General features: G+C 44.1%; 1 protein-coding gene across 10 annotated transcripts in view; it reads left to right on the forward strand.

Annotated features, from left to right (window-relative positions):
• KIF1B (kinesin family member 1B) overlaps positions 1–14,835 on the forward strand; it is a 131,417-nt gene that overhangs the window by 112,103 nt on the left and 4,479 nt on the right. For all 10 annotated transcript variants that reach the window (XM_045570604.1, XM_045570605.1, XM_045570607.1 and 7 more), the window contains 10 exons: positions 5,746–5,860; positions 6,718–6,851; positions 7,490–7,551; positions 9,474–9,619; positions 9,787–10,026; positions 10,838–10,909; positions 12,297–12,418; positions 13,776–13,925; positions 14,244–14,436; positions 14,618–14,736. In XM_045570604.1, the coding sequence (XP_045426560.1) occupies positions 5,746–5,860; positions 6,718–6,851; positions 7,490–7,551; positions 9,474–9,619; positions 9,787–10,026; positions 10,838–10,909; positions 12,297–12,418; positions 13,776–13,925; positions 14,244–14,436; positions 14,618–14,736 (1,353 nt within the window). The remainder of the gene's footprint in view (positions 1–5,745; positions 5,861–6,717; positions 6,852–7,489; positions 7,552–9,473; positions 9,620–9,786; positions 10,027–10,837; positions 10,910–12,296; positions 12,419–13,775; positions 13,926–14,243; positions 14,437–14,617; positions 14,737–14,835) is intronic.

The following is a 14,835-nucleotide window of genomic DNA, read 5'->3' on the forward strand; positions in this document are numbered from 1 at the left end:
AAATTCTCTTTGTCCTAATGTCTCACTGATTTGCCTATCAATTGATTAAATTATATGATTACATTAAGGTAGCTACATAAATAGGTTTGGGACCAGATATTACTGACATTTGATAAGTTTGCAGCTCACCTCTCTGGAGCAGGTGGTCTGGACAGATGAGAGATATCTCTAGTTTCAAATGGTCAATGAGAAAAGGGCATCAGTCTTTATACTTTAGGGACATGAAAATGTAAGTCATGCGGTAAGTTACTAAATGGAGTTTGGTTAAGAGCTTCTATTTCATGTTTACAGTTGAACTTACAGAACTCCAATTTGGGTGTTATCATGTGTGCACGTTTGAGGGCTCTTCTGATACATTGGTAGTGGAGTGTGACTCACAAAGGCCATGGCTCATTTCCTTTCAAGTCCTACATTTATTACATAATTGACTTGATTCCCACAGTAACTCCTACCATTCCTATACTCAGTCACCTCCGAGAGGGGTGTTAATGGAGGTAGTCTCCACATTCCCTCCTCTGCCCAGCATTTTCTGCAATGGAATGCCTGGGAGAGGGACCCATTCTATATAATAAAAGGTTAATATGCAAATTGACCAAATAGGGGAATGACCAGTCGCTATAATGTGCACTGACCACCAGGGGCCAGACGCTCAATGCAGGAGCTGCCCCTGGTGGTCAGTGTGCTTCCACAGGGGGAGTGCCACTCAGCTATAAGCTGAGCTCATGGCTGGCACGCCTTCCCCCCTCTGCAGTAGTCGGACATCCCCGAGGGCTCCCGGACTGTGAGAGGGCATAGGCCAGACTGATGGAGTACCACCCTGAGTGCACAAATTTTGTGCATCGGGCCCCTAGTATCATTATAACCCCTCTATAAATTGTGTCCCATGGAGTTCTCTGTTAATTGTCTGTCCACTTGAATTCACTTTGCTAAACAGCAAATTTGTCTTTTTTATTTTTTTATATATTTATTTTCTTTCTTCTGCTTTTCTCTCCTTTTTTTCCCCCTTTCCCCCTCACCCCTTTTTTTTTCTTTTTCTTTTGCTGCACTAACAAAAGCTTTTCCTATGTTTCTTCAGGCTCTTTCTTGATAAGGATATTCCTAGGTATTTTCTGTTTGCTTTTTTGCGCATAGAGATTCTAGTTTATCAGGATGCTTGATGTCTTCTGTTGCTTTGACTGCTATTTTAATTTTGTGTTTTCCCCACCCAAACCTAAGCAAACCTGGAATAGAGAGAGACTGTGCTGCCTATCTTGCCCAGGGCTTTCTGATGTGTGTGCACTTCCACATACAGCTTCCTCAACGCTGTGTAGTCTTTCATTATTTTCTATTCCATTTATTAAGCCTGTCCGTTTTATTCTTATGCCCACGAGGTCCCCTCCTCCATTGCAGAATAGAATGTCACTCCCCTCACTTCATAGAGAACCTCAAGCTTTGTGTTTTTCCTCTTTGTCTTCTCTCTCTTAGAAGCTTGAAAGGTTTGCTGCTCTGTGTGTAGCTTTGCATAATCGTTCACTTTTTTCTTTGTGTTTGTCCTGTGTGGGGGTAGAGGTCTATTTAACCATTTGGGTAGCTGAGTCTGTGAGAAATATTTTGTTTATTTTTAAACTTTTCTCTTTCTCCTGTCAGGGCTGCTTATCTCATCTGTTTATTTTCTCTTTTGGAATAGAAAAAATCCTGAATCAATAGTGAATGAAATTTTTCCTTTCTTTCTCTCTCTCTCTCTCTCTCTCTCTCTCTCTCTCTCTCTCTCTCTGATTTAGAGAAGAGAAAAATGATACATGACAGTATAGCCTAAAACGTTTCAATGTTTTTTTTAAAAAAGAGACGCGCGCACGCGCACACACACACACACACACACACACACACGAGGCCTTTATTCAGACATTTCTGGAAATCCACTTGAAATCATTTCCTAGCCACTGTAGGAGCCATACAGGAAAATATGTCTCAAGATTCAGCCTTGTTTCTAACTCTGAATTCTCTTATTAGCTTGATTCAGTTGACATTACTAGTGTTGGTTGTATTTCTTACCACCACCTCTCAAGAACTGCCATCTCTGGTGGGTATTCCAAAAGAATGTACTGCAGTAACTCCTACACACCAAAACCACCCTCCCCGATACCCGAAGATTTAGGTGGAGTCAAAAATTCCTTTATGTTAGCCAAGTTGCTACCAGTGAAATGTTCTCTTTAGGTTAAATGAAAACAACCTGAAAACAAAAATGTGAAGAAGCTTTCTTACACAAATTGGAATCTTTAGCCTCTGTTGAAAAAGTCATGAAACCCAAATAGTGGCACAGGCTTCCATCCTATTTTTGTCTCCTTGTTATCTCCGTCTTTGTCTTGTTAATTGTGTCTACATTCCTTTGGTGGCCTTGTAAAGACTTTTCTTGATCCTACTAACTAGCTTGTGAGAGAGTAAGGAGTACTTCTATATCCCAAGAAACTAGAAACACCAATCAGAAAGGATATATTCACCCCTATGTTCATAACAGCACAATTTACCATAGCTAAGATTTGGAAACAACCTAAGTGCCCATCAGCAAATGAGTGGATAAAAAAATGTGTTACATCTACAGAATGGAATACTATGCTACTGTAAAAAAGAAGGAATTCTTACCATTTGCAATAGCATGGAAAGTATTATGCTAAGCGAAATAAGCCAGTCAGGGAAAGATAAACATCACATGATTTCACTTATTTGTGGAATATAATGAACAACATAAACTGATGAACAAACACAGGATCCAGAGACAGAGAAGCATTGATCAGGCCGTCAAAAATCAGAGGGAAGGTAGGAGAGGGTGAGGTTAAGGGAGAGAGATCAGCCAAAGGACTTGTATGCATGCATATAAGCCTAACCAATGGACACAGACACCAGGGGGGTGAGGGCATGAGTAGGGATGTGGGCAGGGGTAATTGAGGAATAAAGGCACATATGTATACCTTAATCAATAAAGAAAAGAAAAGAAACCATCAAAAAAGAAAAGAAGAGCCGAAGCCGGTTTGGCTCAGTGGATAGAGCATCAGCCTGCGGACTGAAAGGTCCCAGGTTTGATTCCAGTCAAGGGCATGTACCTTGGTTGCAGGCACATCCCCAGTGGGGGGTGTGCAAGAGGCAGCCAATCGATGATTCTCTCGCATCGATGTTTCTGTCTATCCTCTCCCTTCCTCTTTGTAAAAAATCAATTAAAAAATATATTTAAAAAAAAAAAGAAAGAAAGAAAAGAAGACTTGGATCTAGAAGCTACAAATGGAAAAGACAGGCACTTGGAGGACGGGTGGTTAGGGAGTGCTGTCAGAAGTGTGTTTGTTTTCTCTGTGGTCGTTTCTAAAGGAAGAAGCATGGGAACATATTTAGAGAGAAGAATACCACCAACAGTGAGGTCACCATTGGGGAAGGAGGCAGGAGGAATGTATTGGACAGGGAACAAAGTGTCTAAAAACTTTCGTTGAGCCCTGGCTGTTTTGGCTCAGTGGATAGAGCATCGGCCTGCGGACTGAAGGGTCCTGGGTTCGATTCTGGTCAAGGGCATATGCCCAGGTTTGGGGCTCAATCTCCAGTGGGGATCATGCAGGAGGCAGCTGAACAATGATTCTCATCATTGATGTTTCTATCTCTCTCTTCCTCTCCCTTCCTCTCTGAAATCAATGAACATATAATTTTAAAAATAAAAACTTCTGTTGAGCCGGGTGAGGTGTATTGCACATGCAGAGAGCTAATGGCAAGGGAAATCCACTCTGCTGGGTAGACGGGTGTCTTCCCGCACGCTCGTTATGGGGTCTGAGAAGGGAGACTGCCGTAGCATTAGGAGCTGCTATGTAACTACATTCCTGTCCAGTGCTTCAGAGGAGACGTGCTGGACTGGAGGGTTAATGCCAGTTAGGGTCTATGGTGTTTCACCCGTAGAAAAAGAAAGCTACCGTGTTTCCCCAAAAATAAGACATCCTCCGAAAATAAGACCTACTTAGAGGTTTCCTTCTGAGTGAAATATAAGGCTTCCCCCCGAAAATAAGGCCTCCCCTAGGCTAAACATGAGAGATTTGGTCCACTGATTCTGAAAGAAATGGAGTCACAAGAAATTCACCAGGAAATTCAGGAATTGGATTGTTATGATGATGTTCCAGAAGATGATGACATGATTGTCATTGAATAAATGAGTAAATTCTTGATACTGCAGGATTCACAGTTTGTCTGGTTTATGTTGACAACTACCATACTACCATATCGTATACAGGTAATAAATTTCCTTTATTTTCATTTAACAGTAAATGTGTACTGTATTCTTCTTCATGGAAAAATAAGACATCCCCTGAAAATAAGACCTAGAGCATCTTTGGGAGCAAAAATTAATATAAGACACTATCTTATTTTCGGGGAAACGGTACTAGAACAACTTTTAAAAAATCATGGCACCCACTCAAAGTCACATCTCCTGTCACCATATATTAGAACCCCCTACTCCTCCCACATGGTACAATATACAAACCTTATAACTGAAACCTATATGTTCATGCTGACCAATGTCACCCCAATAAATTTAATTTTTTTAAAAAGTCATTAAATCAGCCGAAACCGGTTTAACTCATTGGATAGAGCGTCAGCCTGCGGACTGAAAGGTCCCGGGTTCGGTTCCCGGTCAAAGGCATGTACCTTAGTTGTGGGCACATCCCCAGTAGGGGGTGTGCAAGAGGCAGCTGATCGATGTTTCTCTCTCGTCGATGTTTCTAACTCTCTATCCCTCTCTCTTCCTCTGTGTAAAAAACCAATAAAATATATATATATATATTTTTTTAATATTTTTTTGATTTTTTTTTCTTTACAGAGAGGAAGGGATAGGGATAGAGAATTAGAAACATTGATGAGAAACATCGATCAGCTGCCTCCTGCACACCCCCTACTGGGGATGTGCCCACAACTAAGGTACATGCCCTTGACCGGAACCGAACCCGGGACCTTTCAGTCCGCAGGCTGACGCTCTATCCACTGAGCCACACCGGTTTTGGCAAAAATCAATTAAATAAATAAATAAATAAACAAACAAACAAACAAACAAAGAGCCAAATCTATGTTCTTTAAATAAATAAATAAATAAATAAAAAGTCATTAAATCACACTTCTAGTTATTAAATGTAAGATTGACTTTCAAGTGAGTTGTGTGTGTTTTTTAATTGACACACAGTAGTTGGCTATCTCAGGTGTTAAAAATCATTTTACTGACACATCAGCTAAGAAGAACCTCTTGTTCTTTTATTCAAAGCTAGGCTTTCTGTACTGTTTCCTCCAGTGATTCTCCCAGATACGTTTGTGACATCTGTGAGGCCAGCAGAAGGGGGCTGTGACATGAAGACTGCAGCCCACACATGACCAAGTATTTGCTTCCTTTTCTCGATCAGCAGAGGATCATGCTTAGTCTTTCTTTCTTCTTTCTCTTTCTGTCCATACTCACTTATCCTTTCATCTTAGTCCCTGTGGCTGATCTCACTGTTTCTGTTTTAGGCAGAGGAGAAGCAGGCTCATCAAAATAAAAATTAAAAAAAGAGTATAGCTAGCTGCCCCTTGATGGTGGGCGGGGACAAAGGAGTCCTGACCTTTCCTCCCGGAGTGAAGGTCCCACTCTGCTGCTAGACATCAGTGAACTGAGGGCTGCTTGGCCTGGGTTCTGTGATGTATGACAGGGACAGGCCTGGGCTAAGGTGACTTCAGCTTCTGTCAGATGACTTTCTCTTGCCTTTCTGCCCTTAGGACCTTCTACCGTTTTGAGGCCGTGTGGGACAGCTCCCTCCACAACTCCCTCCTTCTCAACCGAGTGACACCCTACGGGGAAAAGATCTACATGACCTTGTCGGCCTACCTAGAGGTGAGGAGACCCAAATCTTGAGTTTCTATGAACAGGCAGCCCGGAACAGTGGACGGGCTAGAGAAGGAAACGAGGAGGAAAGATTCCACTAAGGTCCTTTTTCCCTCCACATCTGAAGTTAATTGCTTTGTTAAAAGATAAGCTTTTTAAAACATTCATTTGAGAGAGAGGGAGAGAGAGGGAGAGAGCGCGAGCGAGCGCAATTGGTTGCCTCCCAAACTTGTCCTGACCGGGAATCGAACACATCTTACAGGTCGCTGCTCTGCAAACAGTTACACCGGCCAGGACAAGTTATTTATTTGATTATGCTTTGCTAACTGTTCTGATTATATTAGTTTCTGTTCCTAATCTCTATTTAATCAATCTATTTTTCTTATAGCTTCAGCATTAGTACCCTCATCATCATTCTTCAAAGAATGTATGATTTTAAGAAAACTTCGCCTCCTGCTTTTACAGTCATGGACAGAGCCGAGTGGTGGCTAACAGCAGACTCTGGAAACAGCCTGTCTGAGTTAAATCCCTGTGCTGCCACTGCTGTCTGCATGTCTCTGGTCAAGTGACTTCACCTCTCTGTGCCTTGACTTCCTCCTTTCTTAAGCTGGAACAGTAGCATTTACCTCCGAACGTTAAGATGCTATATAAAAGGATTTAGAACAACACATGTTAGCCATTATTTGAAAATAAATGCATCTGCAAGGGACACCACCACATATTATGGGCTGGGTTGCTGCTGAAATAGTTGGTAGACCTGGAATCCTCCAGCCCCACATCCGGGACCAGCATTCTAAATGCAGGGCACAGACTCTGTCGCAGATGCTCCGTCTGTATCTAATGGGTCCCTTCCTGTCTGCTTTCAGCTGGATCATTGCATCCAGCCCGCTGTCATCACCAAGGATGTGTGCATGGTCTTCTACTCTCGGGACGCCAAGATCTCACCCCCACGCTCTCTGCGCAGCCTCTTTGGCAGCGGCTACTCGAAGTCACCAGACTCGTAAGTTTTTGAGACAAGTTTAGCTTCCAGTTGTTTTGCCCAGTACAGGACCAGCAGAGCTCTAGGTAGCCCTTGCTTGGTGTTTCAAGGTAGTTCACAACCTGGAAGCCATTATGGTACTGACACCTGGGATGCAGTGACTTGAATGTTGGCATAAAGTGTCAACATTATTCTAACAGAGTACCATTGGAATTTTTCTCTTTTAAAGATTTGTTCATAGTTAAGATATACAAAAATATATCTTACGCATCACCACCCAGCATAAGATATAATAGAAGGGTCAGTACCACTCCCTAGTCACACTCCCCAGAATTTGATGGTCATTCTAGTCAGACTTCCTCCAACTTTTCTCTCTTGCAATAAGAAAAGACACATTTTTAATTTTTATATTCATATTGTAAACTTTATCATTCAACTTTATTCGTCCTATTAAAATAAAAATGTTCAAAAGATTGCAATGAAAACAGATTCCTTGTATGAAAAAATTAAGTTCCGAATAGGAAAAGAAATAAGATACTTATATCTGAGGGTGGGTTGCAGTCCCTACAGAGGAAACAGTGCTTTAAGTAGAGAGAATTCAGATTTTCCTGTTTCTGTGATATAAGATATTAAGTAATTGTTTGTTTTAATTTAAATAGCAATCGAGTCACTGGAATTTATGAACTCAGTTTATGCAAAATGGCAGACACAGGTAGTCCAGGTAAGAGCTAATGGATGGGGAGGTGATAGTTGTCTTTGCATCTGTTTAGAGTGTATCATGTAAAAAATCTACCTTACCCATGTAGAAGAGAGAGAAACTTTATTAGAAACCAAGCATATTTTACAAGCCAGGTTTTTGGTGCTATATTTTTCTCAGTTACATCACTTTGTTTTGTGACGTGCAATACAGTTATAAAAACTTTACCGAGCTGAGGCTGGTTTGGCTCAGTGGATAGAGCGTCGGTCTGCAGACTGAAAGGTCCCAGGTTCGATTCCAGTCAAGGGCATGTACATTGGTTGCAGGCACATTCCCAGTAGGGGTTGTGCAGGAGGCAGCTGGTCGATGATTCTCTCTCATCGATGTTTCTAGCTATCTATCCCTCTCCCTTCCTCTCTGTGAAAAATCAATAAAATATATTTTAAAACAAACAAACAAAAACTTTACCGAACAAAATGTTCCTAGGATATGTAATATTATAAAATAGTCAAGTGGCCCTAACCTGTTTGGCTCAATGTATAGAGCTTTCATTGGCCTGAGGTCTGAAGGGTCCCAGATTCCATTCCGGTCGAGGGCATGTACCTTGGTTGCGGGCACATCCCCAGGAGGCAGCTGATCGATGTTTCTCTCTCATTGATGTTTCTAGCGCTCTATCCCTCTTCCTTCCTCTCTGTAAAAAAAATAAAATAAATCAATAAAATATATTTTAAAAAAATAAAAAAATAAAATAAAAATAATAATAAAATAAAATAAAATAGTCAAGTGTATTAGAATGAATTCTGTCAAACTAGAATTTGAACTTCCTGTGCTCGAGAAGACAAATCTAATTGAACTTGTTTGTGTCCTTTTTGATGTCTCATTGGGCTCTGATCCTTCAGCTCGGTGGTCTTAAGCAGCACTTTGGATTTGTATGTTTGTAAACTGGAACATAGACAAAAGGTTTTTGCTTTTAATATTAGTCATTCTTTTAAAAATATTTTTACTGATTTTTAGAGAGAAAGAGAAACATCTATATGAGAGCAAAACATCTATTGGCTGCTTCCTGCATTACCCCCTTACTGGGATCAAGCCTGCAACCAAGGCATAAAAGTCAGGACTTTTAAAAAAAAATTTGGTTAATATGAGTCTGAATCATTTTAGAGAACATATGTGGAAGAGGTCAGGGCTCACAGGTAAGATTTAGATTTAAAAAAAGAAGACTTTGCCGATACCGGTTTGGCTCAGTGGTAGAGCGTCGGTCTGCAGACTGAAAGGTCCCAGGTTCGATTCCGGTCAAGGGCACGTACATTGGTTGCGGGGCACATCCCCGGTGAGGGGTGTGCAAGAGGCAGCTGGTCGATGTTTCTCTCTCATTGACGTTTCTAGCTCTCTATCTCTCTCCCTTCCTCTCTGTAAAAAAATATCAATAAAATATATTTTAAAAAAAAAAAAGACTTTGATTATGATTCTAAGACCCAATAGCAGCTAATTATAGTGTCCAGAGAGTTCCTTGAGGATTATCTAATTAACATGAATTTATGTCTTTTATATGTATAATAAAAACAGTTTAACGTTTTACAAAATTAATGGGAGATGATGGGGTAAAGCCATCTGTCATCTGAACTACTGAATGTTGGTGTATGTATGTACAGGTGTATTTTAATATTTTGGGGACCATCATGTACAGACTATGTAATCACCTCTATATTTTCACTTAACATAATACCTTTTTCTCAAGTTGCATTGCAGTCTTTATAATTATCAAATAATATAAATCTCACTTTTAAAAGGAATTTAAAGAGTTCTTTGAATTCAAAGGGATTGAATTATTAACAAAATCCCATGTATCTACAGACCAGTTCATCATGTATATGAATTATCCATTCATTTTGAGGTAACGTTGGAATGGGATTTTTCTCAAAAAGAGTTATTTCCTCTTGCCTCAGGCATGCAGAGGAGGAGGAGAAAAGTCTTGGACACATCAGTGGCCTATGTGCGGGGGGAGGAGAACTTGGCTGGCTGGCGGCCCCGTGGGGACAGCCTCATCCTGGAGCACCAGTGGGAGCTGGAGAAGCTGGAGCTCATCCATGAGGTATGGGATGGGGGGTGGGGGGGAGGAGAAGGTGCTCAGATGAAAGCTCGGGCCGGAGACTCTCCGTCACCACTTCTGTGTGATCCTGGCTCTCCAGGTTCCATCACCATGAGGCATTATACTGTACTTACTAAAATCATAATGAGCTTTGTGTTTGCTCTTCTTAGGTGGAGAAAACCCGCCACTTCCTGCTTCTGCGTGAGAGACTTGGTGACAGCACCCCCAAATCCCTGAGCGACTCGTTGTCCCCCAGCCTGAGCAGTGGCACCCTCAGCACCTCCACCAGCATCTCCTCTCAGATCTCAACCACCACCTTTGAAAGTGCCATCACGCCCAGCGAGAGCAGTGGCTACGACTCCACAGACATTGAAAGCCTGGTGGACCGCGAGAAAGAGCTGGCCACCAAGGTGTGACTCCCTTCCCTCGGCTGGGCATTTGCCGTGAGACTAATCAGTCAGTTTCCGTTCCATCTTCCTTCTTTGAGCGCCTGTTTCCAGGCTGCACCAACACTGTGAAATAGAAACAAAGGGCTCAGTTCTACTCTTAGTTAGCTTCCATGCACATGGTGACAAGCATTTAATAGAGGTGTATGTCTAGGTGCCGTGGGAGCCAGAGGTGAGGCCTCCACTGGAGAGCATCATGAACTGGCCTAGGAGGGTGCAAGTCAGTCAGTCAGAAAGACCAGTATCACATGATCGCACTCATGTGGAATCTAAGTTACAAAATAAAGCGATGAACAGAGTGGATCCAGAGGCATCAAAGTATGGAACAGAGTGCGAAATCTCAGGGAAGATGGGAGAGTGTAGGTAGGTGGGAGGTAATCAGCCGAAGACCTTGTATACACACATATGCATTACCCATGGACACAGACAATAGGTGCTGAAGGCCTGGGGTGGAGGGGGTGGGGGTGGGCTGGAGGGAGTCAACAATAAAGAATTATTTCAAAAAAAAAAAAAAATTTAGCCGAAATCAGTTTGGCTCAGTGGTAGAACGTCGGTCTGCAGACTGAAAGGTCCTGGGTTCGATTCCGGTCAAGGGCATGTACCTTGGTTGCGGGCACATCCCCGGTAGGGGGTGTACAAGAGGCAACTGGTCAATGTTTCTCTCTCATCGACATTTCTAGCTCTCCCTTCCACTCTGTAAAAAAATCAATAAAAAACACATTAAAAAATAAAAAAATAAAATAAAAAAATTTAATGCTCCCTTTCTTTTCCCTAGTGTCTGCAACTTCTCACCCACACTTTCAACCGAGAGTTCAGCCAGGTGCACAGCAGCATCAGTGACTGTAAGGTGAGCCGCTCCCATTTCCTGTCCCCAGCTCATGCTGCTTTTAGGTGGCTTGACGTGGGCAGAGCATAGTATTTGAGGATGCATGACATATCTGCTCTTGTTTCTGATTTTCCCGCAGTACTGACTTCTGAGGTGAAAGTATGTCTCTGTGTCTCTTAGAGGGATTATCACATGGGAACTATTTTGGCTTTCCCCTGAACCGCTTGGAGAATATTCTGTAGGGGGTGATTTGTCATGTGTGACAGGGCACAGAAGGCCTGAGGTTCTTGGTGGCATGAGATTTTGTTGCCTTCCACACAGAGTGAGGTGGACACGTTAAAGAACTTCTGGGTCATTCGCTCAGTTCTAGTCAGGACCTTTTTGGCTTATTCCGCCAAGCGGGGTCTTTGCACCTTTGCCATTCCTTTGCCCAGAATGGTCTTCTTCCAGATGTTTCCAAGATTGGCTCACAGATGTTTCCTTTTTAGTTTAAATATTGTAAACCATACATTGTAAGGCCAACAACTCCCTGAAACGTCTCTTTCCCTGGCTCATATTTTGCTATTGCTCTTACCACTCGCTGACATTTCTTCTAATCCTCACCCGAGACTATGTTCTTACTGATTTGAGAGAGAGAGGAAGGGAGAGAAAAACAAAAAACCGATTGGTCGCTTCCCATACATGCCCTGACCTGGGATCGAACCTGAAACCTAGGTATGTTCCCTGACTGGGAATTGAACCCTCACCCTTTGGTGTATGTGACGCTCCAACCAGCCGGAGCCTGATGGGTGTGTTGACTGGCTTATTGTCCACCTTCTTCACTTAGAGTATAAGTTGCAGTAGGACAGGTCCTCTGCCATATTCTTAGAATTTTGTCTGCTGTGCTAGGTGCTTGGCTCATTTCATGAATGCAGGAGGGCAGTGGCAATAGAAAAAGCCAGCCTTGCCTCTTTTGTAAATGTCATGATACCTACCAGGACCGGTTTGGCTCAATGGATAGAGCGTCGGCTTGGGGACTGAAAGGTCCCGGGTTCGATTCCGGTCAAGGGCATGTACCTTGGTTGCGGGCATATCTCCAGTGCGGGGTATGTAAGAGGCAGCTGATCGATGACTCTCTCATCGATGTTTCTGGCTCTCTATCTCTCTCCCTTCCTCTCTGTATAAAATCAATAAAAAATATATTTAAAAAAAAAAAAAAAAGAAAGAAAAAGCCAGCCTTGCCTCTTTTGTAAATGTCATGATACCTACCAGGACACTAGGGCCATAAAATAGGTATTTGTAAGGCTTGTTTTCTTTAATGACCTGAAGCAGGATATTTTTTAAAGCGAGGTCACTGGTTGTCAAAGCTGCTCATTGCACAGGCAGTTTCTTCCACCTGAATCTCACTCGCCCTGTTCTTTTCTTCCAGCTGTCGGACATCTCTCCGATTGGACGGGATCCCTCTGTGTCCAGTTTCAGCAGCTCGACCCTCACTCCCTCCTCCACCTGCCCCTCTCTGGTAGACTCTAGGAGCAGCTCTCTGGATCAGAAGTAGGTGCCAGGTTTTTCCGCGAGAAGCTAATCTAAGAACTGGGGGAAGTGCCAGTCTTCCTCTAGCTCAGCCACCCCCCAGGCAGCACCCGGAAATATGGGAAGCCTTCTCTAGATGTCACAAGTCTGGAAAGATGCTACCGACATCTTTCAATATCACGTCTCCCTAACTTCCTGCACCAAGTCATTGGCTCCTCTTAGTCCCGTTCCGCTCACTTGTCCTTCCGCTCCCACCCTGCTTCTCTCCTCAGTCATATCCGACACAGGAAGCCCCATCTTGGGGAAAATATTTTAAAATGAAGTTGGAGGAAAATATTTTAATGATATAAAAAAAAATGAATAGATAAGACTGATGGAGACAACTTTAATGTGAACTCATCAGTACAGGACACCTCAAACTCCTTTGCCCTGTCTCCATTCATTCCGCTCCCCTGTCAGAGCCCACCTCATTATCAGCCAGCTGTCTATCTGACTGGACCAGCACTCGCACAATTGAATGTGGCTGGAGGAAATAACAAAGAGCAGTCTAATTAATTCTAGGCCGCATTGGCGTCAGACATTTATTTAATGTGCCACTAAGAAAGACAAAGCACTGCCAACTAAATGTGACACACTGTGGAGTGTAAGACGCATCCAATTTGAGGGATGGGAAGGCATTTGCAGATGGGCTTTTTGTAATGGGTGAAGTACAGTTAATTAGGCTAGGCTGCTGTCCGAAGAGGACTCTCCCTGCAGAGCAGAGCAGTGACCGCTCCCGGACATCCGGGACTGGTCCGGGGCGGGTGCCGCTGGGCACCTCATGGGCATTCAGAGACACCCCTCCCCCATTGATCTGCTTTCTCTCGGCCCCCAGGCTGTGGTTCTCAGACATCAGTGCATCCAGGGAGGCTTGTTCGAGCCCCCGTGGCTAGACCCACCCAGAGGGAGTTCCTGGTCCTCTAGGTCTGGGCTGGAGCCTGAGAATTTGAATTTCTAACGTGTTTCCAGGAACAGCCGACGCTGCTGGGCAGGGGTCCTCACTGTGAGAGCCGCTGTGCTAGGTGACCGTGGGACTAAATTGAAACAGAGGGATGGAGTCATGTTCCAGACACTTCTGATCAGGGCCTCAGGATAGGAGGTGGTCTGAGTGACATGTGCTCATCGGTGAGCAGCCTCCTGTCGGCCTCTGGAGGAGGAGCCAGCGGCCTGTGGGATGACCGTTCGGGCCAGCCTGTCCACCCAGGCCGCTCTCTGAGCCTGATGTCTGCAGGGCCCTGCTGGGCGGACAGGCCTCGTTCCTGCTGGTGGGATGGTTGTACACGTCCACGTTCCTCACTGAAGCTCTTGTTATCCCTGACCTCTCACCTCTCTTTTAAAGGACTCCAGAAGCCAATTCCCGGGCCTCTAGTCCCTGCCCAGAATTTGAACAGTTTCAGATTGTCCCAACTGTGGAAACACCGTATTTGGCCCGAGCAGGGAAAAATGAATTTCTCAACCTTGTTCCAGATATTGAAGAAATTAGACCAGGGTGAGTCCTCTCCCCAGAGGTGCTGGGTATTAAAGCAGCATGTGGTCTCTGTTGCAGTGTGATGCACATGGGTCCGGGTGGAAGCTCCGGCTGGGTTTCCGCCCAGCTGTGCCATCGCGCACCACCTGCTCAGCATGCTGTGGTGCTGTCTCCTCTCGCTTATTGCTTTGGCAGATAAGGTCCTAGGCCAAATAGACCATTGTCCTGCTTTGTTCACTCGAGGGACTTGGCCTAGGTGAGACATATGTTGATGGTCTTCAGCTCATAATCACTTTCTTTTTCTGTGAGAAACAAGGCTGTCTTTATTGTCCCTTTCAGCTCAGTGGTTTCCAAGAAAGGATACCTGCATTTCAAGGAGCCATTTTCCAGCAACTGGGCTAAGCATTTTGTTGTGGTCCGTCGCCCTTACGTCTTCATCTATAACAGTGACAAGGACCCGGTGGAACGTGGCATCATTAACCTGTCCACAGCGCAGGTGGAATACAGCGAGGACCAGCAGGCCATGGTGAAGGTCAGTCCCCCTCTCTCGGCTTCTCATCGCCAAGCATGCCTTCCCTCTGAGGTCTGGGTTCTGTTGTGTGACATATCTGGCTCCTGGAGTGCCAGTGCCACGTGCCGTATGCCCTGTGAACATGGCCGGTGTTCCATTGCTCAGCCCACGTAACTTTCTCGCCTGCCTGCATCTCTTTCAGAGTCCTAACATCTTCGCTGTGTGCACGAAGCACCGTGGGGTCCTTTTGCAGGCCCTCAACGACAAGGACATGAGCGACTGGTTATATGCCTTCAATCCTCTCCTTGCTGGCACAATACGGTGAGAAGCTGTCCTGCGTTCCCTTCCTTGGCTTTTGGTCCCCGGAACATCAGCATGAATAGGGAAGGAAGGCTTGTTGCAGACAGACTTAAAATAGGG

Source organism: Pipistrellus kuhlii, unplaced genomic scaffold (assembly GCF_014108245.1).
Source record: "Pipistrellus kuhlii isolate mPipKuh1 unplaced genomic scaffold, mPipKuh1.p scaffold_m20_p_34, whole genome shotgun sequence".
NCBI lineage: Eukaryota > Metazoa > Chordata > Mammalia > Chiroptera > Vespertilionidae > Pipistrellus > Pipistrellus kuhlii.